This window comes from Aphelocoma coerulescens, chromosome 2 (assembly GCF_041296385.1).
Source record: "Aphelocoma coerulescens isolate FSJ_1873_10779 chromosome 2, UR_Acoe_1.0, whole genome shotgun sequence".
In the NCBI taxonomy this organism is placed as follows: Eukaryota; Metazoa; Chordata; class Aves; order Passeriformes; family Corvidae; genus Aphelocoma; species Aphelocoma coerulescens.
Window position 1 is genome coordinate 33,427,474 of NC_091015.1, and position 27,987 is coordinate 33,455,460.

Genomic DNA, 27,987 nt, shown 5'->3' on the forward strand with positions numbered 1-27,987 from the left:
AATGAGGAATAAAGCAAGAAAAGAGTCTTAGAAAGGACCCTTTCACTAAAATAATTGTTTCTAAGAGCACACAGTTGCAATATGTTTGAAGAATAACCCAAATCCAGAGCAGCATGGAACTCACCCATCTGCCACAGATCTCCCTTTACCTTCTACTTGTATATATCATCTCTTATTTTTGATGGTTTTTTTCTGAGAAATAATTTATCTTTTAAAAGATATGTACGGTTTTTTAGCTTTGTACATGTGTTTGGGTGAAGATCTTGGAACTGGCAATTTACCAACAGAAAATCAATTGACAGAGGAATTATTAGTGACTGTGTACCAGATACATTTGAAGTCTTCATTTGTATTCTTGCATGTATTGTGGATATTCAGACTTGCAGAAATTTCAACTCAGTGATCTGCCTGGAGATCTAACTGATTTCAGCAAACAGTAAAAAGAGCTCCCCAAAACTTTCTGCTTTTTTTACAGCTGAGCAACCACCCATGCATTTCTTACATGAGTAACTAACTAGTTCACTTGTGAAGGAAAGATTTCTGAAGCCATGTGGAATAGTGGCTTATAGTGACTTTACTGCTGTAACAATAAACCTGACTTCAGAATATTCCTCACTTTTTCTAAAGCTTGCTTTCATTCTGCCTTTTGATCCTTTGTTTAAAGCTTTTGAAAAGCTGGAAGGCATATTGTAACATCCTCTGTTATTTGCCAAGCCCAGGTTATGCCTACCATGCAAAGTGTCTAAAATGTGCTGCCATTTCCACTAAGTCTTAGAAATGTCTGCTTTGAAATTAATTTTTAATCTTCCAGTGGTGCAAACTTCCTAGAGGGTTTGCTCATTTATTAATGCCCCTTGTGATTGATGTAGGAGTTGCTGGTGTCTAAGGCAGGGAAATGCAACGCACTACTAATTATTACTAATTATTTGTCTTATGTTGCATCATAAACAGCTATTCATTTGCCAGAGCAACTTATGCCCTTCTTCATTAATAACTTAAATGTGAACAACTCTATATAAAGTACTTCAAAAAGAAAATATGTCTTTTTTTTTTCCCTTGAACTTTTTCAATCTAGCAATTAACCACATAGTGCACTTACTGATGTTCACGGAAAACTCTACATTTTACATGTGTGTAAGGCAGAAGAGGGGAGACAGGCAAACAATGAATTTTTCTAGTTTTAACAATTGCCTTTTTCTACACAATCCATGGTCCGTGATGGACCTCAAACTTTCTGTTAATCTTTGATTTCTCTTCAGGTAACAGCGTGGTGGCTGTGTGTCCAGGTACAACTGACCTCTGCTGCAGGGAAGGCAGCTTGTCAGATATCTGTAATTGCTGACCAGTTTGCCCTCTGTTGTTCTCATAAAGCAATCTGGGGCTGCAATAACTACCTTCTGAACTCACAGAATGAGAACATAAAAGTTTTGAAAATAATCTTAACTCTGTGCTACTGCACATTCACCTGATGATTAGGACATACATAATCAGATAATGCCTACTAGTAGAATATATTGAGTTGAATAATATTATGGATTTGTGTTTAATGGGAAAATGTAAAATTAGTACATATCCTGGGGTATACTGAAATGACTGGATATTTTTCATTAAAAGCAGTTACAAAGACGTTATGGATCATAATTCTTTTGTTTTGAAAAATGAATATAATCATATCTTCTTGCTGTGTAAAGTTTTTATCCCTGTCTTGTAAAACTAGTGACAACACAAATGAAAAAAATCCACAAAAATGGTGAGACCTTTTGCTGTGGAAGATTAGAGAAGGCAGTGGTGAGATTGAGGTCAAAAAGGACAGAGCATCACTTACAGGGAAATTTGTTTTTCCTTCAGAGAACTGCTTAACTGGACTGCTCATGAATTCTTCTTGAGTTCCTGAAGGTTGTTACCTGTAGGAACACCTAACCTATACTACCTAGGATTGCTTCTCTCCAAATGTCCTTACAATAATTCATTCTGAGGAGAAATTGGTGGGGTTTTTTATATAATACCCTGGACACTAAAGTTATCTCTGAACTCCTCTGTATACAATTCCCCGTTTTTTAATACTAATTTTTCTAAACCTGTCATTATGTTAGATGAGGATTTTTAAGCATTTTTTCCTTGACACATCCATTTCCATCCTTTATTTTTATATTTTCAAAAGACCAAATCACCTCGATTGAATAACATGATAATATATAATAATATGAATATATAACATGAATATAACATAATAAATGTGAATGTAACAGATATCAAAATTGTATCCCATTGAACTGGGGTTTACAGGGTTTTTTAAAGAAACATCTGATGTAGTTATTGCTAGAACACAAGGTACCACTACTTTGTAACCAAAAATGTAGGGCTTAACAAGCTCTGGAAACCTACTTATGACATATATTAGTATGCCTGATATCATCATACAATGTGATGTCATGGTATATGTGATACCATGTTGCATGTGTATGATACCACAGAATCGTATGGATTATTATATGGATAGGACAGCATGCTAACAATAGCAGGATCTCATCAGGCCCCATGGAGAACCAGTATCATCTGTCGATTCAGGAATACTAAATGACTCCAAGGCCCTCTTAGGTCAGGAACAATTTAAAGCAATCTGCTGAGTTTGCAGGAAATTTGCAAGTGACACGCAATTCAAAGGATCTGAATAAACCCTGTGGCATTTCTATTAAAGCTGTGACTAAGGCCAACACTCCAACACTTTCAAAAGCAAAAAACAGTTTCTGAAGTTTAATTTTGGGTGTCTGATATTGAAAGGGCCTTATTTTAATAAAGCATTGCAAACCAAATGCTCCAAACTCAAATCTTTTCAAATGGCGCATTTAAAAGCACAGGGTTTTTTCCCACATGTTCCAGCCTGCAGAATCAGAAGATATTGCTCTTTAAGGACTTTCACATGAGAGCAAAAAATGAATCTTTCCTGATTCAACTCAAATTAAATTAAGAAACTGTTATTTCATCACTGTATCCTCACCAGCAATCAAGCCTTGTGCTCCTCTTCAGGATTCTTTGACTCCTGGCCAGGTGCAGTCTGGCTGGGTCTGGTAGGAACTGGAGGTGATGTGAATTCTTTATGGCTTTTCAGTGGGCTGGGTATACCTCACTCTTCCCAGGACAGGCCCTAGACCTCGAATGACAGTGGCTGGAATTAGTGTTTCCCACCAAAAGAAAACAAGCCATTAGGCTCCAGGGACAGGGTTCTGAAGGGTACCTTTCCTGCTCTCTTGGACCAGAGGGATGGAGAACAGTGTCCAGAACATCACATTTTTAAAGGACAAACCATGGTACCAAAGGGTACACTTCCCTTGAGTGTGGGGCAACATACCTATGGGCAATAAGGGAGAGAGAAGCTGGGTTATCTACAGCGGAGGTGGGTGCTGTTTGCAGGAACTTGGACTGTCTCCAACAGCTCTCCTTGGCGCCTCTCCCCCAGGAGATGGCTACGTCGGTGTGTGGAGAGAAGCAGGGGCAATGCTAGAAGCCTGGCCCTCCTGTCTGCCATGTCCTCACATGAGTGGTGTGAGGAAACAGGGACAAACCAAACCCTCTGCCTTTGGGCAGTCTTGTCCTTATTTAACCATGAAAGCTTCGTCTCGTTCATCTGTTCTGGAGCTCTCCCTGTTCTTCCTGAAAGAGACAGGACTAAGCAGGAGCCTGGTGCCCTCATGACAGGCCATTGACCAGGCTGCTACGGGGCTGATGGCCAGGCTGCCGTGGGGGTGATGTTGATGGTGAGGCTGGCCTGGGGGGGATATCCTAGGCAGCTTAGAGAGTGATGGCTAAGCAGTTGTGAGGCTGCCAGCTGCTGCCGTGAGGATGGTGGTGGGGTTGCTGCCTCGACTGTCGCGGGGCTGACGGCTGCTGCCATGGGATGGTGTCAGGGATGCTGTGGAGGGTGCTATGGATGCTGCCTGGGCTGTCGTGGAGCTGACGGTGAAGCCGGTGTTGTGCTGACAGCCGGGCAGCCGCGCAGCTGCCGGCTCGGCTGCTCCTGGGGCGAAGCCTGCGCCTCTGTGGGGCTGACAGCGAGGGGAGCACCGACGAGCCGAGCGAGCCCACTTCAGGCAGGAGTTGCTGGGGAGCCGGGCGGGGACACTGAGCCGGCCCCGCCACCGCCACCTGCCCCGCGCCCCCCGCGGCCCCGCCCCGGTCCCACGGGCGGCGGCGGGGGTGTCGCTACCGGGGGCGCGCGGGCGGAGGAGGAGGAGGAGGAGGAGGCGGGAGGAGTAAGGCGGCAGCAGCAGCTCTCGGGAGGAGCCTGTCCACCGTGAGACAGCACATTCAGCCGGCGGCGGCGGTCCTGCCGCAGCGGCGGGCGGCACGGCACAGCTCGGCTCGGCTCGTCACGGCTCTGCTCAGCACGGCTCGGCTCGGCAGGGCGCAGCTACTGGCAGCAGCCCTTCAGGCAGCGGGGCATCCCTCTGCTCCCCCGGCGGCGAGGGCTCGGTGAGAGCTGCAAGGCGCCGGGAGCCGCTCCGCATCTCCCGGGCGCCGGCGGAGGTGAGGCACCCTCGGGGGCGGCGGGGCCGGGACGCGGCGGGGCCGCGGCGGAGGGGGGAGCGGGGGCTGCCCTTGGGGCCCGGCGCTGGCGGCGGAGGAGCGGGGCGGGACTCACTCCGCGGGATGCGCAGCGGCCGCGGAGCCTGGTGCGGCCGCCGGAGGCGCTCCCCGGGTAGGCGGGCCGGCTGGGCGAGCGGGCATCCCCGGCTGGGCGAGCGGGCATCCCCGGCTGCCCGCGGGAGCCGGGCGGCCCTCGCCGCGGGTGGGCTCTGGCGGCCCGGCGGCTCGTCTGCGGGAGGGCTGCGGTGAGAGAGCCGCGCCGGCCTCGGCACCTGCTCCGGTCCCTGGGGCGCATCTCGGCCCCGGCCGCGAGTGGCGGCCGCAGGCTCCCGGCTGGTGCCTGAGCGCCGAACAGCTTAAAGCAAAAGGGGGTGGTAAAAGTTTTTCATCTATAATTCTTCGCACAGCTGGAGCGGTAGTGGGTTTACTCAAGTCCAAGACGACAGAGGACAGTAAATAGATCTTTTCCCCTTCCTAAGGTTTTCTCACCTAAAAGGGTGAGAGAATGAGGGAGTCAGCCAGAGGCCTTTTTACACTGGTAGCCCACTGAAATAGATTTTCAAAAGGATGTTATTACAGTTACATCATCCCAGGAATCCCCCATGGTTAGCAGAGAACATAAGGCCCCAGATTTCCTAGACAAAGCCTCTGTTTTAAAGACTGGAACTAAGTTTGTTTTTCTGTCAATATTGCCATTGACAGAAAGTACAGATTTGAGCTATAAATGTGTATAACATAAGGCTTCTCAACAGATCAAGTAGTCTAACCTGCTGATATAGAGGGGATGAGATGGAAGGACCTGACATGAAGTTGGCATGTGACTTTGGGACTTGCACCTGGCAATTTATCCTGACATACAAGGTTTTGTCAGTGCTTTGCTTCTGCATGAGGACTTTAATTTACATTGGAAGTTGCGCTAAGTATCATGAAGCATGGATCTGCAAAAACCTATTTCAGAATGGAAATCCCAAGTCCCAGGACTGCCTATCTCCTGATAGATGGTGTTATCAGAGCAATTAGGGGATTTAATTTCTGCTACTACCGATGTGTTTTGTCAAAGTGCCTCATTTGTTCTTGCTAAGTTAATGGGGTAAAGTTACATCCTGATTCTTTTAAGCTCTTTCTTTTTGTTTTTTTTTTTTTTTTTTTTTCATTTGAGATGGCATTTCTAGTAACATTTTCCACAGTTAGTGAAGGCAGATAAAATTCCATTTATAATTTCTCTGCAGCATTTTTCTGCAAGAATGGGTTTCTTCAACACAAACCTTGGGGCTGCATCCAGGTCTTCTCCCCGTGGGAATGCTCACTCTGATAACCATCCTCTGCTTTGTTTTCTTTTCCCAAAATCATCCATTTATAGTCCATAAAAATACAAAATGTGTTGCCCCTTCTCTACCTTCTTTATGAATAGACTGTTTTGAAGGTTGGGACTTGCCCTCATCTTCCTTGATAAGCAAGACTTCTGAGGGCCAGGTATGTGGAGATCCAGAAGATTTTTTAGAGTTGGATTGGCTGGATTTCTCTGAGCTCTAAGCACCTCTGCCTCAAATTAGTCTACCACAAAAATGCACTAACTGTGGTGCTGCCGTATCCTCAGTTTAAGGGAGGAATCTTTAAAAGAATAGCAATAAACCACACCCATCACATGCAGTACTTATTGGACGTTTGGAAATGTGGCTACTCAAAGAATACTCAGGGAAATACTGTTTTGTACCCCGAAGATCTTAAATTAAGAAGCTGACCTTTCAGCTCTTTCTATAGAAGGAAGGGGAGTGAGCTGCCCCCTTTGTGATGCCCTTCAGTGGCTATTTTTTTCATGATTGAAATGCATTTGCTTTCCAGTGTATTTTCCCAACCTCAGGTTTCTGGTTCCTGTTATGCCTCCCGTAGATAAAAGCTTTGCTTTAGCAGCTGTCTTCAGTGTAGGTACTCTAAATGATGCAGCAAGAACTTACCTGCCTTATTTTCAAATAAATTAACGGATCAAGTCTCTTGATCTTCTTTACTTTTGTAAGACAGGTTTCAAGAAGCATTCCTTGCTGCCATCTAGTTTCCTGCCTGCAAGAAGAGAGAGGAGTAGTACTAGGTAGAGCTGCTTGCAATGGGTTGTGTTAGAGGTCCCACCATTGCAGGATACTGGACAATGATGTGTAATGGGCTGGAAGCGAAAACGATGAGGGATTGAAATAGAAAAAACATGAGGGTATAGAAAGGCAGTGTTGTTTTTAAAAGCTTCACTTAACTCCTGCTAATGATTCAGGTAATCGTGGTATCTTTCAGCTCCTCAAACTTCTCACAGAGCTTTTAAACATATTCATGATCACTCTCTAGGACTGCTCAGGCTTCCTAACCAGGGCTATGCCTCGAGTGCCCTGTTGAGCTCCTTTGGCTTGGTTTGACCCAGCAGCAGAAGTAGTAATTAGGAATCTTTCAGAGTTACCAACACCTAGTGCCAAAAGGAGTTGCTGCTTGGTGGTGGTGAGATGTGGTGAGATGTTAACAGAATGATCCTCCTTGTCCTATCCATGGGCTTTAATTTTCAGAGGAGTTGGAGGGAAGTAACACTGCAGTTCTCACTGAGGCACACGGGGCAGTTCATACCTGCAGAGATACGGTCTCAGGCTTTCTGCAGCCATACTCATTCTTAGTGCAATACTCATCTGGTACTTTCAGATTTTTATTTTAAAAACCTTAAACATAATGACTTTAGATGTAGTCTGTGTTTAAAAGGGATATTTTCCAGCCCAACTACTGATGGAGTATGCTGGCAAAGTGCCCTCAGTACAGATGCAACTTGTGTTAGTAAAAGTGTGCTTTTGCCAGTGCAGCTTATTTCTTTTCATTAGAGGAATGGAAATCCTGCAGGTGAGCACACATTCATGTGTCCATATGGGGGCTTGCTTTCCAAATGAGGGCTTGGATGGTCTTCCCCACAGGTGTTTGTAAGCAGGCAGAAATGGTAATGCAGGAATGATACTGCTTAACAAAGAGACCCTGACTCAGTCTAAATCTCAGATCGATGCAATATGTCCCTTTTGCTACCTGGTAATAATCCATCTGCTAGCTCTTTTTTGTTAGAGATGACATTGGGAGCTGTTGTTTGCTTGGCCATTGCTCCCCCAATACTGTTCATTTTATGTGGCATCATCTTCCCAACTTTTCTGGGAAAATGGCTACTTCCAGGCAGATGGGAGGAGCTGCAGGAAGCTGTGAAGCAGACTAATGTGTGAGCCACTAGGTCTTACAGTGATCATCTGTGACAGGTGATGTACCAACTCCTCCTGAGCTTAAAACTATACCCCTTCCTTTTTTACTGAGCTTCTTCAGCACCTTTTGTACCTTTTGAGGCAAAAGCATTCTGATGAGTGTCTGGGAGTGCAGTGCAGCATGGGGAAGGCATGGAGCAGGAGTGACAGTTTCTTGAAGCTTTTTGTGGGCAGCACACTGTAACTCCATGCTCAAGTTTAAGGACAGAGGTCTTAGCCCTATCACTGCTGACAGTAATAGGAGTTTTTCTCTGACTTCTCTAGTGGTGAACCTAGCCTCTAGAGTGATGGCAGAAGCCAGCTGTCATCACTGTTTGAAAGCCACGATACTTCTCCAAACGCTATTGAAGGAAATGAGAGTTTTGCACTGACTTAACAGAGTTTGTATGAGTCCCTGTCTGGCTGCTGCATTGACTGGTGTGCAGATATCTGTGTTACCTGATAAATAATAGCTGCCTAGATGTCTCCTGTGATTCTTGGGTCTTAATCTTAAGAGTAAAAATACATGTTTTGTATTTAATACTGCTCCCATGCATGTGAATCAGGTTACCTGATCTGGAGAGACAAGTTACATCAACCTGAGGAGCAGACCTCCTGGGAGTCCTTCTGGAGATCTACCCTTCTGGAGATCTACCCTTCTGGAGATCTACCCTGTGGGTTCCCCAGGTGGTGGCTGACTGTCCCTGCTTGGCTCTAGAATAATTAATGAATAATTTGATAAAAGGAGAAGGCCCATTTATTGCTTCTCTGCAGAAAACAATTACAGAGGGAATCTTTTCAAGACATAACATTTTGTTTACAGTGGTATCTCTTCTTCACATTTCCTTTCCCTCTTGCTATCGTTCTTTGAGGCTTACCCTTTTCTCTTTTCCTCAATAGTTTTAACATCACATTCCCTGCTCACTGGCTTTCCCTTCCCCTTCCCTTTGTTTTCTCTCCCTAGCAGAGAAATTATATTAGTTCCTTGTTCTTTTCTCCTTCCATCTATGATGTGGTACAAATAATTCCAAATCCTGCTCCTCAGTTACTAATTTTTCACTTCAGCCCAGCAGAAAGATGCAGTGTGTTTTGTGTTCAAACAATGGGGAGTTACAGCAAGGCAAAGACACAAAACTGCCAAGTACGATTAAATATAAGTAACTATAATGGAGAATTTATTTCTTATCTATTTATATCACTTTATATCAAGCCTTCCTTGATTCGAATATTTTCAGGCTGAATTTGACAGAAAAAGCTATGATATGTTAGTACTGAAACTATGCTGTGTTAGTATTGAAAGTTAGTCACTGTAGGTCTTAGACCACATGCAGGGAAAATATGGATTTCCCTTGCCTTAAACTATTCAGCCCTTCCGTTTTGTATCCATTAACAGAGATCTTAGCTTTTAAAGGGCATGGACAGCCATATTAAATCCTTACTATTCAAGGCATGCCCTTGTTTCGTGTTTTGCACATTAGGCCACCACTGTTAGGATCAGAGTGGTTACCAGGTCACTTGGTAATTGGGGCAAAGACATTTCAAATTATTGCTATTGTATATTTCTAGAAATTAAAATATTTAATAAAACAGGGTTACAGGAAAAAAACCCAAACCAACCCAGACTATTTATAATGTTTTCTTATATTTGAACCTGTCATTCCTGGTTTAAGGACTGTTCCACTGACACTGAGCTTTTAAAATAATTTCTTGTCAGATTCTCACAGCACAAAGTTGGGGGACTGTCTAAACTCATGTGACTTGTTTCATAATACATGTTTATCTTCTCTTTAAGTAATATAAAAGATTTGCCATTTTTGTTAATCTCACTATTCAAAGTCATATGACATTGTTGTTTCTTTCATCAGTTTGTTTCTAGTTACATGTTGAGCAATTGCTGAACCAGAAGGTGGTTTGTATCATAATTCTGAAGTATTTCAGATCTTAGCTTGCCCTTAAATGAATTAATTCTTTGTCCGTTTTAGCTGTAATTGCTCACAGAGCTTTGTCACACGCTTATACCACTTTGTTACAGACTATCCACTTCTTCATTGCCTAGGAACACAAATTACTTCTGCAAAAACCAGGGAAAAGATAGTTCAGGTTATAAGCGCTTATGACTGTAAACTGTGTGGTGCATTGAACACTGAATGGCTTAAAAATCTATAACCTTTTGGAATGAAACAAGAAATTTGACCTAAATCATACCCCCTAGTGTGCAGTTAGCTATTCATGTACATAATCTGCTGCACTTGGCAAAGCCTGTGAATGTTGTATTCTTGCCTTTCACTGTCGCCACAGTAGTAATAATAATACAACAAAAATTGTGCTGATGGGATAGGAGGCTATTGTACTGGAGACAAAATAAGAAAAAAAACGGTGATGCCATTCTCTCTTTGTACTGAAAGAGCCCATGGGAAAACTGTCCCTTTATTTCCCACAATATTTTCTTTTTCACAGAAAGTTGAATAGCAAGAAAATGCAGGAAAGCCTAGTTTCTCAGCCTTTAAGGGCCTCTGCAAATATATTAAAAACACCTTGTGGAAATTCCGTACTTTGTCTGATAATTATAAATTAAAGAGCTTTAGGATTTTTCCCATATGTTTAAGCATAGATCTCAAAAGGTGACAGTAAATTATATTCTCTGTAAGGGACTAAGATGGAAAAACCCCCATGTTTCAGCCTTACTACTGGTGCTGTCCACACTTTTTAGGGCAGCCTTCATGTACATAACCCTTATTGGGTTTTATTATTTACTTATCAATAACTCAGGGGACAAGGAAGTAAAAAACTCTAGACTTCCACATGGACAAACATATGTGTTTTTGAACAAAAATTATAGTAAAATGCAGCAGTAATATTAGTTACTACTAGTATTAATTTTGAAATCTTTAAATGGAGATCGCGTTTCCTCAGTGTTCATTCAATAAAGTTTAATTAAGTTTAATTTTTTCCCCAGAAAGTTTCTGATCTCACCAAATCAAGGGATGAATCAGGAGTAAGTATGATTAAAGTTGTTGGCCTCCCATTTTTGTGTTATTTTTCTTGAGGTAGTGTGTACATATGTATATGTCAATGAGAAGGCTGTGCTTTCTCCTATCACATAATGACCAGTTTTGCTGAATGATTAACTATTACCCAATTACTCCTGGGTTCTCTCTGGTGATACTTCAATGATCTGTAGAGTTCTAAAACTACGTTGTACTCTTAATTCTCAAGACTACCTGTTGGAAGCAGTTTAACAGTTTGATGTGGCTGGAAACCAGACATGGACCCTTTCTGATTGCCTTGTGGACCTTCAGTGGTCCACAGCCACTAGTAAATGTATTTTGACAGCTACTAGTAAACGTTGATATATTTTCCAAAACTACCTATATCGTGTTCTGCATTTGAAGAGAGCTGGTGGTCTAGAACTAATGTCTTGTTCTCGAATTCTGGAGCCAAGGTCCTGGTGGAGTGGGCCATGCACTGAGGCTTGCTTCTGGAGGAGTCCTGCAGTGTGCTCCAGGGATGTGATTGCCCCACCATGTAGGCTGGGCACTTGTTTGCTTTTGCTCTCAAGTCAGCCCGTTTGCCAAACTTGTTCTCAGTGGAAGCCAGGGCATTTGAGAGATACGTGCGTGTGTGGGAGAGAAGAGCTCATGTGCAGCCAGCCTTGCCTTTGTCGGAGGCTGTGCTTAAAGTGCAGAGCATGCCCACGTCTTAAACCTGGGATGCAGTCTTTATTTCCCCAAACTGGAAGTTCTTATGGTGCCTGGGAAGGTCAGCTGCATCTAAACCCACAAAATGGTGTGGAAACAGAAACTATAATTGCTGTCCTCAAAAATCAGCTTGGCTGTCACCTAGCTCTTGAAACACAGGCAGTCTCTAAAAACTCACTTTTTCTCCTTTTTTCCCCTTTTCTGGTGTGTTCTTACCCTTGAACCCCCAGACTCAGCCCAGGTGTCCTCTCCCTGTCTCTCCAAGGCTGCTCCATCTAGTTCACATTCCTTGAGCCCATCTGCCAGATTCTGTGCTCTATGCCGAATTGCATCTGACAGCATCTGCTCCTGCTTTTAGTAGACCCTGGTTTTAATGGGACTCACCTGAAGTAAAAGAAGTCTCAGGTAATTTTTGCCTTTGCTTAAAGAGATATTTGCCTTCATCCATGCTCTGACCAGCAACCTATGTGTCTTCTGCAGTAGGTGCCTCCCCAGTCTTTCCCACTGAAGCTGCTCCACATAAGTCTAAAGTATTAAAGTTTCTTTGGGTGCAACAGAGCATGTGGGAGAAAGAGAAAGGACTCTTCAGCACCTTGCTTCAAATGCTCAGAAAGAGGAGTCTTTGGCTCCAGACACTTAAATACAGCATTGTATTATAAACTAAACAGTTGCTGCGTATAATATAAACTAACCCTGAAACAAAGACTAGAACCCAGGGGCCTCTGTTAGGGATTAATGTTCGCTCTCTTGCATCTGCTTCTTCTGGTCCAATGAATCTTTGCAGAAAAGAAATTAATAGAAAATAGCTTCAGTGGTTAAAAATGCAATCTCCATTCCTCCAGTCCTTCTCACCCATTAGCCAGCAGTCACTCTAGGAATGTGGGTTTCAGTTTTCTCTAGACAAAAAACTCCAACTCCCCCCAAAAACCCCCAAACAAACCACAAACAAACAAAAAAAACCCCAAACATATTTCTCCTATTTGGGGAGAATGCTTTAACCACAGAAAAGATAAATGGAAGACACAGATTTCTTGGTTCTTAGTCCTCTCTCATATTCAAATTCTTTGCAGATGTCCTTTAGATTATGCTGTTAGAGATCTGCATTTATCATCTTGCCTTGTTACCTGGACATACCTTTTTTCTCTTCTGTTGATCAACAGGAATGATTGGCTAAGGCAGGCTCTGAGCATTCATCTTGCTTAGTTAGTATAGCCAGATAAGCCCTGGGAAGTACAGAGGGAGTGGTAGTGTTGTTTATTCTACTTTTTGAGAACTTTCTGTATATTTCTTACAGCCAGGGCTCTTCCCTGCTTTTTAAATCTTTAGCTGTCTTGACTTCAGAAATGAAATCAGTGTGTAATATTTTTAACCTAGTTACATCCTTACAGACAGCAGCAGCAAAGCAAAGCGTATTTTGTTATAAGAAAGAAATGATATCTGGGTAAGTCTTCCAACAAAACCTGTGTGATGGCAGCATAGCTTGTTCTTTGATGTCTCTCTGGCAGTTGTCATAACTGGGTTAAGAAGCAGACACTAGAGCATGCATTTTTCATGTTTGGGTAAATGGCTTTAAGTATCACGTTGCTGGCCATGTACCACTAGGGTTAGCTCAGGAGGAGAGTGGAAAAGTCAGAGGGGTTAGTTTTACCCCCCATATGGAATGAAAATAGATATTTTAATGTCTGAAATATTTTCAGGATGGAGAAAATGAGTCTTTGTTCCATTTCAGGAGAGACTAGTAGACATCTTGAAGCAAAGTTCTATGTTAGGTTTTAGTAAGTCATTAAATTTACCCCTGGGAGGCACTTTGGTACTTTTAGGATGAACAAGATATTTTATATAGGTTTTGAAGAAATGGTCATATCAATGATAGCAGCAGATCTCACTGACATCTGAGCATTGTATAAGAAATACGTACAAAAGAAAGTGAAATCAAAACCATCAAAATACAAGGCTCTTATTTTTCTAGATAAGTGACCTGCAGCTTGAGGTTTAGATTGTTACCTCTCTCATGTTATCCATCTCTAAAATCTTACCAATTTACAGCTTGCATTTGGCTGCCTTTTACTGTCAGAAAACATCTTTAAATTATCCTGCTAGGTCACAGAATCATAGAACAGTTGGGGTTGAAAGGGACCTTTGAGATCATCTAATTCAAAGCCCCCTTCAGTGGATAGAGACACCTTTCACTCAGAGCTCCATCCAACCTGGCCCTTAAACACTTCCAGGTATGGTGCATCCACAGCTTCTCTGGGCAACGTGTTCCAGTGCCTCACCACCATCACAGTGAAAGCTTTTTTTCCTAATATCCAACCTAAACCTACTCTTTTTCAGTTTGAATCCCTTTCCCCTTGTCCTGTCACTTCATGCTGTTGTAAAAAGTCTCTCCCTCTTTCTTGTAGGCTCCTTTCAGGTACTGGAAAACTGTAATTAGGTCATCCCAAAGCCCTTTCTTTTCCAGGCTGAACAAATCCAAATCTCTCAGCCTTTCGTCATAGGTGGTGTACTCCATCTCTCTAATCAACTTGGTGGCCTCCTCTGGACTTCAACCAGGTCCATGTCCTTCCTGTGCTGGGACCCCAGAGCTGGATGCAGTGCTCCAGGTGGGGTCTCACTGGAGCACAGTAGAAGGGCAGAATCCCCTCCCTAACCTTGATGGCCACACTGCTTTTGGTGCAGCCCAGGACACGTTTGGCTTTCTGGGTTGTAAATGCACATTTCTGGGTCATGTCCAGCCTCTCATCTGCCAGCATCCCCAAGTCCTTCTCAGCAGGGCTGCTCTTGATCTGTTCATCCTGCAGTTCATCTCTGGAGCAAGCTGGGAAATTCACAGAAAATAACACAGTGCAATGAGGAAGACCAGTTAATGTGTGGTGAATGTAGAGTCACAAAATTTGGAATTTCGCTGTGTCCATTCCCAGCCATACACAGAGCCACGTGTGGAGCGCTGCGTGTTACCACACCCAAACAGTAGAAGATAACAGAGACAGAAGCTGATAGAGTGGGAAGTGACCAAGAAGGCTTAGGAATCGCTTCTATATTACAAGATCTAAAAGTTGTCAAGCATGCAAGTGGTTGTTATGTTAGAAACATCTGCTCTTCATAACTGGGGCACAATTCCTGAGTCAGATTCCTGGGAAGTACAAATCAGTATTGGCTGCTGCATTGAGGACCATCTCACAGCAGCACATCTGAGATCACTGTGCAGTTATAACTATGCTCATTAAAGCTTATTGAGAGAAAATCCAAGATGCTTGAAAAGACCTATTTAAAATTCAGTTTTCTTTGAGGTGATACATGCAATTGGTTTTGTGGAACTCAATATAAAGGGAGTGTGTTTGGTGCAAGATGTGCAGCAGTTTTGCTAGAGTGACATGTTAGTATGTAGTCCTCGAGTTCATTCTACTGCTTGCTGTAATGTTGTGTGTTTCTTGCTCATCTCCAGTGAGTTGTTGCCAGCAGCTTCTTCCCTTCAACCTTGATGGCTCTTCCATGGCACTAGGTTTGTTGGAATTGGAATGACCATGGTAAATTTAAGAGATTAAAGGGGCATGAGAGAAAGGGATGGCAAGAAGGTGTTGCTTCATTGATTGCTCCTGGTGCTAGAAGAATGGGCAGTAGTAGAGTTCTGCTCACATGACGCTTTGTGGGGGCCCTACAATTCTGCTGAAACTGTGTTAATTTTGTAGTAGGGCCATTATGGAAGAACAAGAGTGAAGAGATTAAATGGTAATAGATTGTAAGGGATGTAAGAGCAGTTGTGGCTACATATCTTATACCCTGTCAGCACTAAAATAAATAGGCTAGAGATGTGCTGACCTGTTGCATAGCAACCAGGAAGAAGCACAGAACCAAATCTCTGGGTGCTTGTGATTTGTAAACCTTTACAGAACAAAGTACAAGACCTTTGCCCATCTGTTAGAAATGTTCAGAAGCTGAAGGATAAAAATGGTACATTCCCTGAAATGGAACACTTGACAACCATTTTTATTTATAGATAAATACACAGATGCAGTGTAAAAAGCCTGACTGTTTTGCCTCAAGGTTATATGGAAAAAATACTTAGTCTCTCCAGTTTTACTTAGTGTTTTCCTGAATTCATCACACACAGGAGATTCCTTTAAATACTGCAAATGCTAAGTTTTTGCAGCTGCAAATATTTGCGCATTGTTGTGATCTCGTAAACATTGATGTGCCCATTTAGCAAAATTATTTATGTTATTTGACTGAAGTCAAGTGCAAATTCTGATGCATGATGAAAAGAGGCACTCATATTTATGCAAAAATTGCTGTTGAGATGCTTCTAGCCCCTTTTGCCCATTTGAAGTGTGTTTCAAACATTACTTTCAAATGAATGCAATGTATTAGAATGCACTTATACTAGGGTAGCAACTCCCTCTGGTTTCTTGCAGACCAAAGACATTTATCTGCTTTGTACAGTATCATAATGTGCATGCACACTTTATAGTTGTAGAAGTCATAGGTAGATCTCATGGGAATTTTTTTCTATTGTAAAAATACATAGTATTCCTAGCTGTAGGAAAGATGCTAATTTGTACCAAGTAGAGATAAATATGGTACATGATAGAAATGAATAAATTTTTTTCCAGTGGAACACTTCATATGTGAGAGTTTCAATAGTAATAGTACTCCCACTCTGTAAACCCATTCTTTAAAACCAAAATCACTGAGTAATATATTTTATTGGGGAACATCCTGTGCATTTCACACGAATACGTTTTGCAGTTTTGGACTCCAGTAACTGGCTATTTATGAAGGCATATGAAAAATACATGTACAGCATCTCTAAATATTGGATGCTGCCTATTTTTTAAAGAAGTATATTAATGAATCAATTATTTATAATTAGTTACATAGGATGACTAATGCCATATGTAACAGTATTTAATGAACCCCTTTGGTAAGTGCAATGGAGATAATAACGAAAAGGACAACACAGGCAGGCACAAGCCAGGAAAGACCTCAAGGCTCATGAAGGGCAAAATTTCTACTCCTTCTGGAAAATTTCTACTCTAGTGCAGCCTACTGAATGAACAGTGTGTAAAAATCCTGCAAACACCAAAAAAGCAGTACAATTCGTAGGCTTTTTTAATGTCCTATTAGAGTTGGAAAGTTAGGTTTCTTTTGAGATGAGCTTAACGAAGGCACGCAGGCAAGATGCTATTTTAGGAAATATAAAGAAAAGGCTTGAAGAGAAGGGAGATCTTATATATTGTTTACTTCTTCTACTTAAAAAGTGTGCACTGTTGTAATTGTCTTTTTATTTTATTGTTTATACATTGGACATTTTGGACTTATTTTTTCCTGTATTTAGTCCAACCTGTGTACATGTCTTGCTACTCTTTGTACCTGTTCTTCTGATTTTATTACTCTAAAAAGTATCAACTTATAGGTACTGAAATTCAAGTAAACCTTTTTAGATATCTGTGGCTGTTTCTGCTCTTAAGTGCTCATATAAATGTTTTGAAAAAATATCTGCTCAAATGCTGTGATATTGATCACTGATAAAGACCTTGTTGCTTATAAAGCTGTAGTAAAACTGGCCTGTACCTGTTAAAGTACTTGCATGGCTTTTAGTCCAGTCGAGGATAAAATGCTGTTGTTTGCATGTTTATATTCTTACTGCTACCACAAATGAAATTGTTGTGAGATGTTACTACCTGTGGGATGAGCTTTGTGGAGTAGTTTGGCGTATGTTCTGTACAGCAGAGAAGTTTGTGCAAACATCATTACTATTTTTAGGTTAATGTAAATTGTCTTTCAAATATCTTGTTTCATACACTGAGAAGCTAAAAGGAACTTCTGGGAGCATGTTAAGGACAGGATTGTTCTCACCCTGTCTGAGACATTTACAGTGGAGATTTCTAGAACTTAATGTAGATCACTCAGGGCCCTTTATCATCATTAGAGAGGAACTGGTGACTTTGGGGCATGCTTAATCTTAGCTGCTTTTAAACGTCTGCTTTAGGAAAAGTGGAATCACATCCTAGGATACCCAGACTCTTTAGATTTTACCTGTCCTGATGGTAGGGATAGCTCTGCATGTACACTGTGGGCATCTAAGGTGCTGTGAGCCAAGCCAGTAGATGGTGATGTCCCAGAAAGCAGTCTCCAGAAGCCAGCACTGCCTGTGCACAGGCCTGGGTAGCTGCCATCACACTGGCTCTGATGTGTAAGTGGAATCAACTGCATTTCCAAGACTAAAAGGGGACTATGAGGCATGTTTAATGCACATGGGGAAAACTGACATCTTGAAATAGAACACTCTGTTTCATTAAAAGTCATGCCATGAGGAACCAGCTCCTTTCTTCAGTAACTCAAAGAAAGGAGAATTTTCTCTGAGTATTGGGAGTTCAGGCAGGTGCTCTCTGTGCAAGGTCCTGGTACAAGAACCTATGCTACCATGTGTGGGAAGCTCTTCTGCAGTGGGAGGACTCTCTCTCCCCTTTTAAAACCATGACAATAAACTGGGCTAAACAAATAAAAATTGATCTAGACTCTAAGATTATGCATCTCCCTTGAAGAGGGGAGCCCCAGGGTGTTGCCCTGCTATGAAAGTTATTTCTACACTTACTCAATGTTCAGTGTGTTTGTTCCTGTGTGTTCCTTCTCCCACACAAGGGATTTAATTGCTTCAGTACAAAATGTGCTCCTCAGTGATTCCCTCTGACCAGTGCCTTCTCCCAGGCTGGAGATTAGGTCATGCATAAGCCTTGGGCTGTCATCTGCACCACAGAGAATGTTTAAAGTAAATCCTTTTTACTGTTTACCTTTATCTCTCTTGGTGTAGCATGCCTTTTGGCACTGAGAACAGCATTTATTAGAAATTTGCTCTCAGTAATGAACAGTGTTAACTCCATGGTTAACGCCAAGCAGAGTGATAAGTACACTTGCCTCCTTTCTTGGTACCAGCTTGCTGGCATCTGAGAAAGGTGCTTACATACCCTTGGTGTTCAATTTGTGCTAAAATTGTAAACAGCCAGTCTGCAGGTTGGTAAGCTGTCTGGGGGGCTCAGGCATGGCTGTAATATATTCAGGATGAAAGTGTATAACTGAGCTCTGGCAACATTCTTTGAAGGGAATTTAATACATCATCTTTATTGTATGTAAATCTATTTTGTTAAAAATAGAGCAAAGTTATAATAGGATTTGATCACCCTGACTGGAGCATTGTAAAAAAGGGGCCAGGCACTAAACCATTGATGCTCAAATCAGGGGAAAAGCTAGTTAGCTTCCCTGACATAAAGGGAATGAATTTTTAGAAAGCCATTCATTGATATCTGACAAACAGCTTGAAAGGGATGACAAACCCTCAGGGTTTCTGTCAGGAGCCTTAAAATGCATTTGCATATTTTTTGCATAGAAACAGGAGCTCTCTCTCTGTAGCCAAACTGCAGAACTAAAAGGATGCTAAAACTCTATCTAGTCCAAAGGGCGCTGAGGGGTAACTTCATAATCAGAATTCAAATGTGTGCAACAGATTAGGAAAATGACTTGAAATGGGATTTCAATCATATCTAAGAGAGACACAGAAATCCTGAACAGATTGGTAGGCAAAACACTACCTGCACTGCTACTGAAATGCTTTTTTTTTCTCTGGGCATTTCTCATGTAAAAAATAGTTCACTGACGTCAACTGATCACACAGATTAATGTTGTTTAAGGTGCTATGGCTTAGTTCTCTTGACATCGAATGCAATTTTTTTCTGATGGTTTTGGTTTTCTCCAGTTGATAGCAATACTGTTGTGAATAGGATGAGAGTGATGGAGGAATAAAGAAATGGTGGTCCTCCACATGCAGCCGGTGTATCCAGTGGTCCCGTTGTTTGGCAGCTGAATGTTCTTCCTAGCTATACCATTTGCTGTGGATTGAACCAGGGATTGAATGCTGGCCTTGAAAGGATGCCTTGCCAGCATGGGCAGCTCTGCTGAAGTGCAGAATCTGTGGCAGTGTGAGCTGGACTTTGAGCTGCTCTTATGCCTGTCCTTTTCATTAAATGGTTTCCTTGTCTGATTCCAGATGTTATTCTGTTCTTTCCTAAAAGAAAAATGCTTGCAAAGACAACAAAGCATTTGGGGCTGAGATTGTGCTTAATGTGCAGGTGATGTTTTCTTGGCAATATCCTCTATGTCACAGGCTAACTATTCCTTTATCATTTTGAGGAGGAAGCTGATGACTGCAGAGAAATCCATGATGTGTGAAAGTGCCATGTAATTTTTAGCATGTAATTTTACTCTCTGGTCATCCACCCACCCAGGCCGTAATGTGAGTAGAGTTCTCATTATATTAACGGAGAGTTGACATTCAAATTTCCCATGCATCAAGTGAACAATAGACTTCCATTGCATATACATGGCACTGCCATTGATCTGATTGATTTTGAGCTGCAGCAGTGGATACAGTTGGTGATGTGTGAACAGGAAAGACACAGTTAACTCTTTTCATGAATGGCTACGTTAGTCAGAACTGTCTTTGAAGCAAAGTCCTAAGAAGAAAATCAGTATTGATACAGTTAGATTGCAGTTCGTAATGGTTATATGTTAGAAAATCAATAAATAATCTGTGATTCAAGTTACGGATTTGTGCAACACTGGTGGGGTTTTAAAACTGTAGAAAAAGACTGGATTCCTGTCTTCTGTAAAGATCTGGATCTATATCTGTATTGTATGACTTTTTATTTCCTTACCTTTCATTTTCAAGGCTTGTGTACATCAGCTTAGGCTGCCAGAGATTTAAAAGACAAAGGGTATTTGTGGCTTCACATCACCCTCCTAAAGAAAAATGGGTTTAAATGGTGGAAGAGGTCTTTCAGCATCTCAGAAGAAATGTTTTTGCCCAGTTTGTGTGTTTGGCATGAAATCAGGATTGTTAGGCATATCTCCTGCCTCATAGAAAGATGGTCTGAGCACATGACTGTTGGCAAAGCAATGTGCTGCTTCATTAAAGACAAACTTAGATTTGCTGGGTTGTGTGATTTTGCTCCTTGTCTGCAGCCACTTGAGGGAATGGCCTGGCTTTCCCTGGAAGGGGTGGAGGAGATTCCTATGCAGGATAGCTCATACTTTGGTGAGCCAGAGGGGTGCATGTGTGAAAGGTACTGAGACTGAGCTGATGGTCTGTCTGGGACTGTGTTGGTGTAACGGGGGGTCCCACCTGGCAGCCGTGCAAAGCACCTGCAGAAGCAAAAGCTCTCCCGTTTCCATTTTTTGCAAGTAAAAGTATTACTTGCCTAAGAAATATGGGGCTGTTTGGGGCAGATCTCATTCTGGTACTTGAAATATATTTGTGAATCTGAGTTCTACAGTCTGGCAGAGATGCTGAAGATCACGAAAATCAAAAGACTTTAGCTTCACTTCGAAAGCATTAAAGCATTATTTTGAACAGCAATAGGTTTGCTTCACAAAGGTAGTTTTCTAGTAGAGGTAATCTGAAAATATATTCCACATTTGGTGATACTCTGGTCTAATTTCTTGAAATGAAAATTGCGAAGAAAATGCTCTGCTTTTTACAGTGTCAGTATAGTCCAAGGACCAGTGTTTATATAGAAATATATTTGCTGCAATTTTAGAAGCCCTACTTTTGATATAATTAGCTATCTTTTTTTCAGTAAATAGGGAAATCATTCAATTTTCATCTTGATCTCCATGCTTTTGTTTCCAGCAGAGTCAAAATGTCAGACAAAAGTGATTTAAAAGCAGAACTTGAGCGCAAAAAACAACGTTTGGCTCAGATAAGAGAAGAGAAGAAACGGAAGGAGGAAGAAAGGAAGAAAAAAGAGGTAAATTTGCAAAACCGCCTTTTAGATAGCTCATGCTTGCACAAGGGGCTTGCTGAGGTTTTGACATCTCAGTGTTGTATGCCCCAAGGTATCTGTCATGTGGAATGAGATCCTCAAACCCACGTCAGACTAACCTTAAAGTCAAAAAGCTTATTTTTAGTCAAGAATGTTGGGGTGAGGGAATTGCTTTTAAAACCACGGCACTGTCAAATGACAACAGTTTAGACAACATGATGTGCATGTGTATGGAGAAAGAGAAATTGATTTGCCACAATGCTTTTTGCTGGGCTCTCCTTCAACGCAAAGGGAGTGGAGAGTGGGAAAAGACTGAAAGAGGACTCACATCTTTTCAAGCCATTACAATCTAAATATGTATTTTTGTACTCTGAAGACTAGTTTGATTACTAGCTAAGGTAACAGATTTACAATTATTATTCTCCAGTAAAGTAAAACATAATTGCAATTGCATTTTCTTCTTCTGGCATGGGTGCATCTTTCAGTTCTGTTAAAGTTTGATTGACATATTAGTTTATTTGTCCTTGACAATATGCATTAAGTTTTTCATTAAGGGATTTGTACTTCTTTTTATTCAGTCACTTAGTGGAATAGAGGTGAGAATTGACAGGGAGTGGATATTCATTTTCATGCAAAGTCAGAGAAGCATTAAGTGATTATGCTTCCTTTCCTTCAAATGTCAACACTTACTATAGTTTAAAGCACCTGTTATCCTTTACTAATAACTGGTTTCCTTTTAAACTGACACTTTAATATTGTACATGAATTTCGTGGAATTACCGTGGAAATGTGATGTGATCCAAGAAATCAGCATTCCAGTTTTGTCTGTCTTTTTAATCTCTTTTCATTTGAGGTACATTTGTGCAGTTACAGCACATGCCCCAGTGAGGCTCCTGGAGTCACTGGGGAAGTCCTCCATAAGCAGACCTTTAAATGGTAATGCTTTCAGTGTTGGTTACTAAAGAACTAGAGGAAAGGGGGCCAAGCCTGTGGCTCGAGGGAGCTTTTAGGTTCTTTTTCTTTGTCCCCTGGCTCTGACTTTATGCCTCGTGGAGATCTTGTGGTGGTTGGAACTTTCCATTGGCCCCCAGAGCCATCTCTACAGATAATGCTACGGTGCATAACTGTGTAAATGGGCTGTGCTGTGGTGCCACATGGGTCCAGGAGTGAAGGCTGACACTCACAAAGGTGCTTGCCCATTCACACTGGTGCAGGAGAGCTGTCCACAACCCTACATACTCTGAGATAGTTCATGTGAAGAGCTGAGCATGGGAATATGCCTGGACCTTGACTGTAAAATCAGTATTTTCTGGCTGTATCCAAACTAAAGAATGTGGAGATGCTTCTGAATTTCCAGGTTTTCTGTTGGTGCCTGCACCAAGATCAACACCAGTCTGAGGAGCTGTACAAGTCCTCACTCTGTTCTCGGCAGAAAGGACAACCTGTTTGTGGGATTCTGGCTAATGTAGGTGCACCTACTGATTTTAGATGCCCATAAGTCAGAGTGGGAGAAGGCTGATGTGTGGAAGCTCCAAGGATGTGGAGATAGCTAAGCAGAGGGAAGGGTCTTGTGGACCTTTAGTGGGCCAAGGGCTGCCAAAGTCCTAGTTTAGAGATGTTCTTTCCTTTGCACCTTTAGATGTTGAAGTCAATGAGAAAGTATTTCTTTTCCCGACAAGTGCTTGGGAAAAAAGTGTAGGACCTTAAGCTACATCACTGAAATCCAGTGAAATTTTATGCTTGATCCCTGGAGAAAGGGGCCAGTTTTATTCAGGGTAACGATACCTGTTGCTCTATGGACAGCTTTTGTTAGTTGAATAAGTTGCGCTTAATGAGTGAGAGGCAGAAAATTTCCGTCATTGTCCTGTAAAAAATCTTGCAAATATCCTTGCAAAAGCTGGTTCTACCATCCATTTAGGGTAAAATACTTTTACTGCTATATACAGTATGAATTATCTAAGTTATAGATTACCTAAACATATCAAAATGAATTTCAAAGTGTACCTAAGCAGTAGTGCATACAAATATTTCCACGCATATAATTGCTCGAGCTGATTATGTGTGAAATAATTGCTAGAGCTGATTAGGTATGAAACAAATTGTTCTGTTTTCTTCTGGTTTAACTCAGGCTGATCTACAGCAGAAGAAGGAGCCAGCTCAGGAAGATTCTGACCTAGACCGTAAAAGAAGAGAGACAGAAGCTTTGTTACAGAGCATTGGTATATCCCCAGAACCACCTCTAGGTATTTAAGAGAAGCACACTGTAAAGCATTCAACTCTGCCACAACTAATGCTTTCTTTCTACTAAAGCATGCTTGGCTTTTTTGGTTTTTGGCTGTATTAGTGAAGTGAACTCTTCTGTTTGAATGCCTGCCATACCATTCACATATACAAGCTCATGGCATTTTGAGTACTTGTCATTGCCAAAAACATCTGTTTCATTTCTTCAAGAATTTTTTATGAACATAATGCAGGTTGATTTTGCATACCAGCAGTGATTTCTTTTCTGATGGACTGTTTTATCTTCTCTCCCATCTATCTGATGACCCAAAAATATAAGTGCTGTACTTCATTAGCCCCAAGTTTTGTTTCTAAAATTCAAATTAAGCATTTGTAAGGAAGGAGGAGCATAGTCATGTGGGAACTCCCACTGAGTTTCTTCTAAAATCAAGCAAAACTGGAGAAGGAAAATAAAAAAAAAACCAAATCACAAATAGAAAAACAGTTATCAACAGACACTATTGTAGATTTTTGCTCTGGTTTCATGTGCTTGACTTCTTTTTTGGTTTTGATGTTTCAGTTCTCGAACCCAAAGTCTTCAGTTTAAAAATACATGCAGTATCTGAGTATGGGTTACCTTGATGAAGATCTGCCTCATTTATTGAATGGTCCGAAAGCAAGAAATCCCTTCCCCTTCCCCTTCCCCTTCCCCTTCCCCTTCCCCTTCCCCTTCCCCTTCCCCTTCCCCTTCCCCTTCCCCTTCCCCTTCCCCTTCCCCTTCCCCTTCCCCTTCCCTTCCCCTTCCCCTTCCCCTTCCCCTTCCCTCCTCTCCCCTCCCCTTCCCTCCCCTTTGGAATCATTCTCACTGTTTTAGCTGAAATCTTGGCCTCTCTGGAGCTATCAAGCCTTGTCATTAAGTTCATTGTGACTGAATCTAGGATTTTACCCCTAGTTATTCTTGCCAGTAATATACAGGAAAAACTTCAAATTTGATGAAATAGTTAAGGTTTTATTTAGGAAAGCACCTTAGACAGATGCCTGGGTGCATATGCAAGTAGGTAGTGACATTCTGAATTGGAATTTGAATTAATTAGTTCCATCAACCAACATTTATTGAGAAAAATTACTATTTTTATAAGTTATGGTAGAGTGACTGAAGCTTTTAGACACCACTTCTCAGAAGAATTGCCTGACAAGTAATGGTTAGGTTATTTTTATGAATAATAAAATATGTTTTTTTAATTATATCATGATACAAAAATAAGGTCCAAGATAAAATCAGATATATTTTTAATGTATAAAATTTAAAATACTCATTTTTATATAAGAATGAGTATATATGTCCTTATCATTTTATTAACTAGACACATATATTCATGTTGCAAATTACCAGGTTTTTTCTTAGTTAATTTTTTTTGTATTTGGTACTGTCAAAAGAACATGTAAATTTACATATGATTCCTTTTAGTTAAAAATAGTATTGTGTTCTCTTTTGTTCCCTTTACATACACTCCCAATTAATATACAAAGCAGGCTTTAATTCCACCTTCACACGATGCCAGGTCTCAGTGTGAATATGGAATATGTAAACAACCAGACATACCTGTAACCTGCCAAAGGGCTGTCACAAAGATGAATTCACTTTTCGTGCTGCAGTCATTTCTGTGACAATCTCTAGGGAGAATCTGCATTAAATGTTTGACCACATGGAAAATCTGAATCTCTTGACAGGTCTGTCATTATACATTGTAAACCATAACAAAGTATTTTAAAGTTTTACTCTGTTAAATCTATAAAAGAAAATGGATATGATTTAAACCAAATGGGAAGCTTTGCTTTTGCATTAAACCCCCTTTTTGTGTTTTATTCAATGTGGCTGCTTTGAAAAATACTTGCATTAAATCTTGACTGGAGCCATCTCTTAATTTTTAATATTTTTGAGAAACCATTTTAAAAGAAATCAGGGTATTTTTACTCTTTTATTTATTATTTCCTTGCTGAAGAGCTTTAACTCGGGCTGACCTTGAGCTATGAACTTCCTTTCCTGTTTCAGGAAACAAAACAGCCTTTGCATGAAATATGCTTCAAAAGCCCTGGCAAACCAAAGAGAAAATCATTTCAAGAGCTTGGGCAAATAGTGTCTAAACCAAGGGAAACTTTTCCTTGAGTGTTGAAATCATGTCCCACCCAAAATGGAAATTTTGTATGACCTACATTGCTTAAGAAAACACAATCACCAAGCAAACTAATGTGTATTCTCAGCATCTTTGGGAAATGATTTTAACTTAGCTGGATTTCCTTATTTAGCTTTTATTTTTTATGTCATTTCCACACTGCAGCCTTGGAGCATATCTGATGGACACTGGCTTTTGATTTAAATTCAGAATTTGAAAAGTGTGCTTGTTCTGTTGCCTACTTAACTTTACCAGAAGAGTTCACTTAGTTTTTTGACAAGACAAGCCCCTGATATTTCTTCATACCTTTAAAATCTTTTGCAAGTCAACTTCAAGCCAGACTCAAGAAAACAAGTCCTATTTTATTTCCACAGGTATCTTCTCCATTGATTAGCTGTAAATTCCCATTGGGCTTTCAGTCCTGTCTAAATACATGTCAGTGGTAACACTTCCAGAAGATTTAAAATTCACTTGACTCTCTTCCTTTTCTTTTTCTTTCCTTCCTTATTTGCTTTCACCATTTCAAACTCTCCCACTCATTCATCCACTATCATTTTGGTCCATTGGTTTTGATTTGTCTGACACTGCTCTTCATCAGTGCAGTCGCTGCATGTGTTAACATGGGATACCTGTTATTTTCATTATTTAGTCCCAACCCCTATGTCTCCCTCTTCGAAATCAGTGAGCACACCCAGTGACGCAGGCAGCCAGGATTCAGGGGATCTGGGACCCATAGGAAGGTAAGACAAAGAGTTAATGGACTTGAATAAATATGAGGTTTTTTCACTTTGCTCTTACTTCCCCATTTTTTCCTTTTCTGCTGTAAATAAGAACATGCTGTATCAAATGTGTATTTTTGTTTCTGCATTGTCCGCTGTGTGTTACCATCCAGTAATACTGGTGTAGGAACCCAGAGTGCCAAGAATATTTCTCTGACTGTTTTTAAGGGTTCTTACTCCCCTGAACAACACTGTTTTAACCTCCAACCTTGTAAAAAATTACCAATGATCAGACAAGAACTAGAAAATACAGTGGTGTGAATTAGGTGATAGACTACTATGTAAGATTGTCACGGGGTGAAAAATTTAGAGGTCTTGGGCTTCCCTTTGTAGTAAATAGATAAGACTAAAAAATAGCAAAATGGAGGATTGTTGTTGTTCTCTAAATCTTCTTCTCCTCCTTCTACTACTCCATGTTCTGCAGTAAAATAGTTTGGAATGATTGGATAGAGAATTCCTCAGTTCCTGCCCGTGTTACTGAATAATTGGTAGGAAAATGAAAACAATATACATTTTTAGTAACCATTGGTTAAATTATCTTTAAAAGGCTGTGTAAATCTTGATAATGAGAGACTTCACTCCTGCTTTCTGTGCTCTGTCTGTACCTGGGTCACGCTAGTGGCTCTGCTCCTCTGATAAGACTTAATAAACAACTATCCAGCAGCATTGAAACTCCAGGAAAAGTCTCGGTTTATCTTTGAAACTCCTTGCAAGAACTTTTAGAAAGTTCTCTCCCTTCCGGAGGGATTTGATTTATGGCACAGTTCAGTGTCATACTGGTCTCAGATCTGAGGTAAATAAATGCATGCAGCAAGTAGATCTTAAACTCTGAGCCTCAAACCTTATAGTGGAAGCAAGAGCTGAATTTTCACTTCTAAAATGGCTTACAGAAAGCTCTCATGCTGTTTGGAAATACACTAAAATCAGGGGGATATGCCCAGGGATAGAACCTGTTATTCATGTTGAGTTATCTTTGTTCACATAGCCAGTCCCCTTGGAATTCCTCCCCCATGTAACACCAGGTTGCCTCAGGTTCCTGTGACTAGTCTTGGCAGTGTGTGACGCTGACAGTGGCAGAGAAGAGCTTGGACAGGAGCTCGCTGAAACATCCCAGGACCCACTGGCAATTCTGCCTTGGAAACTCTGGAGAGTTTCATGCACAGTGGAAGGGAAGGGGCTCTGTTCTTGTTGGAAGGTGGAATGTGTGTGAGGGATGGAAACAAGAGTAATCTTCTTATTTTTGTTTCCATGGTGGAAATAAAAAATGAAGTGGCAATCCCAAACCAATTCCTTCTCTGGAATAGAAAAGAAAGGAGAATGTGAGGATACTGCTGGTAAAGAAGGGTATGTTCAAGTAAGAAGAGGTGCAAGCAGCTATATTTTGAGAAGTATATGTATATTTTGAGGAGTGTAAAAGATGGATCCTAATATCTCTTTTTGTATGACACTAATTCATTTAGAGCTGAGCTGCC

The 27,987-nt window shown here is 41.2% G+C and overlaps 1 protein-coding gene across 3 annotated transcripts in view; it reads left to right on the plus strand.

The window, feature by feature from the left end:
• Positions 1–4,297: 4,297 nt before the first annotated feature.
• Positions 4,298–27,987, plus strand: part of LOC138106418 (cytoplasmic dynein 1 intermediate chain 1) — a 192,141-nt gene continuing 168,451 nt past the window's right edge. The window contains exons 1-4 of one of the 3 annotated variants that reach the window (XM_069006991.1): positions 4,298–4,524; positions 21,210–21,327; positions 23,471–23,585; positions 26,386–26,476. In XM_069006991.1, the coding sequence (XP_068863092.1) occupies positions 21,220–21,327; positions 23,471–23,585; positions 26,386–26,476 (314 nt within the window). In that variant the 5' untranslated portion in view covers positions 4,298–4,524; positions 21,210–21,219. The remainder of the gene's footprint in view (positions 4,525–21,209; positions 21,328–23,470; positions 23,586–26,385; positions 26,477–27,987) is intronic. The other 2 variants (XM_069006993.1, XM_069006992.1) reach the window with 2 other exon arrangements.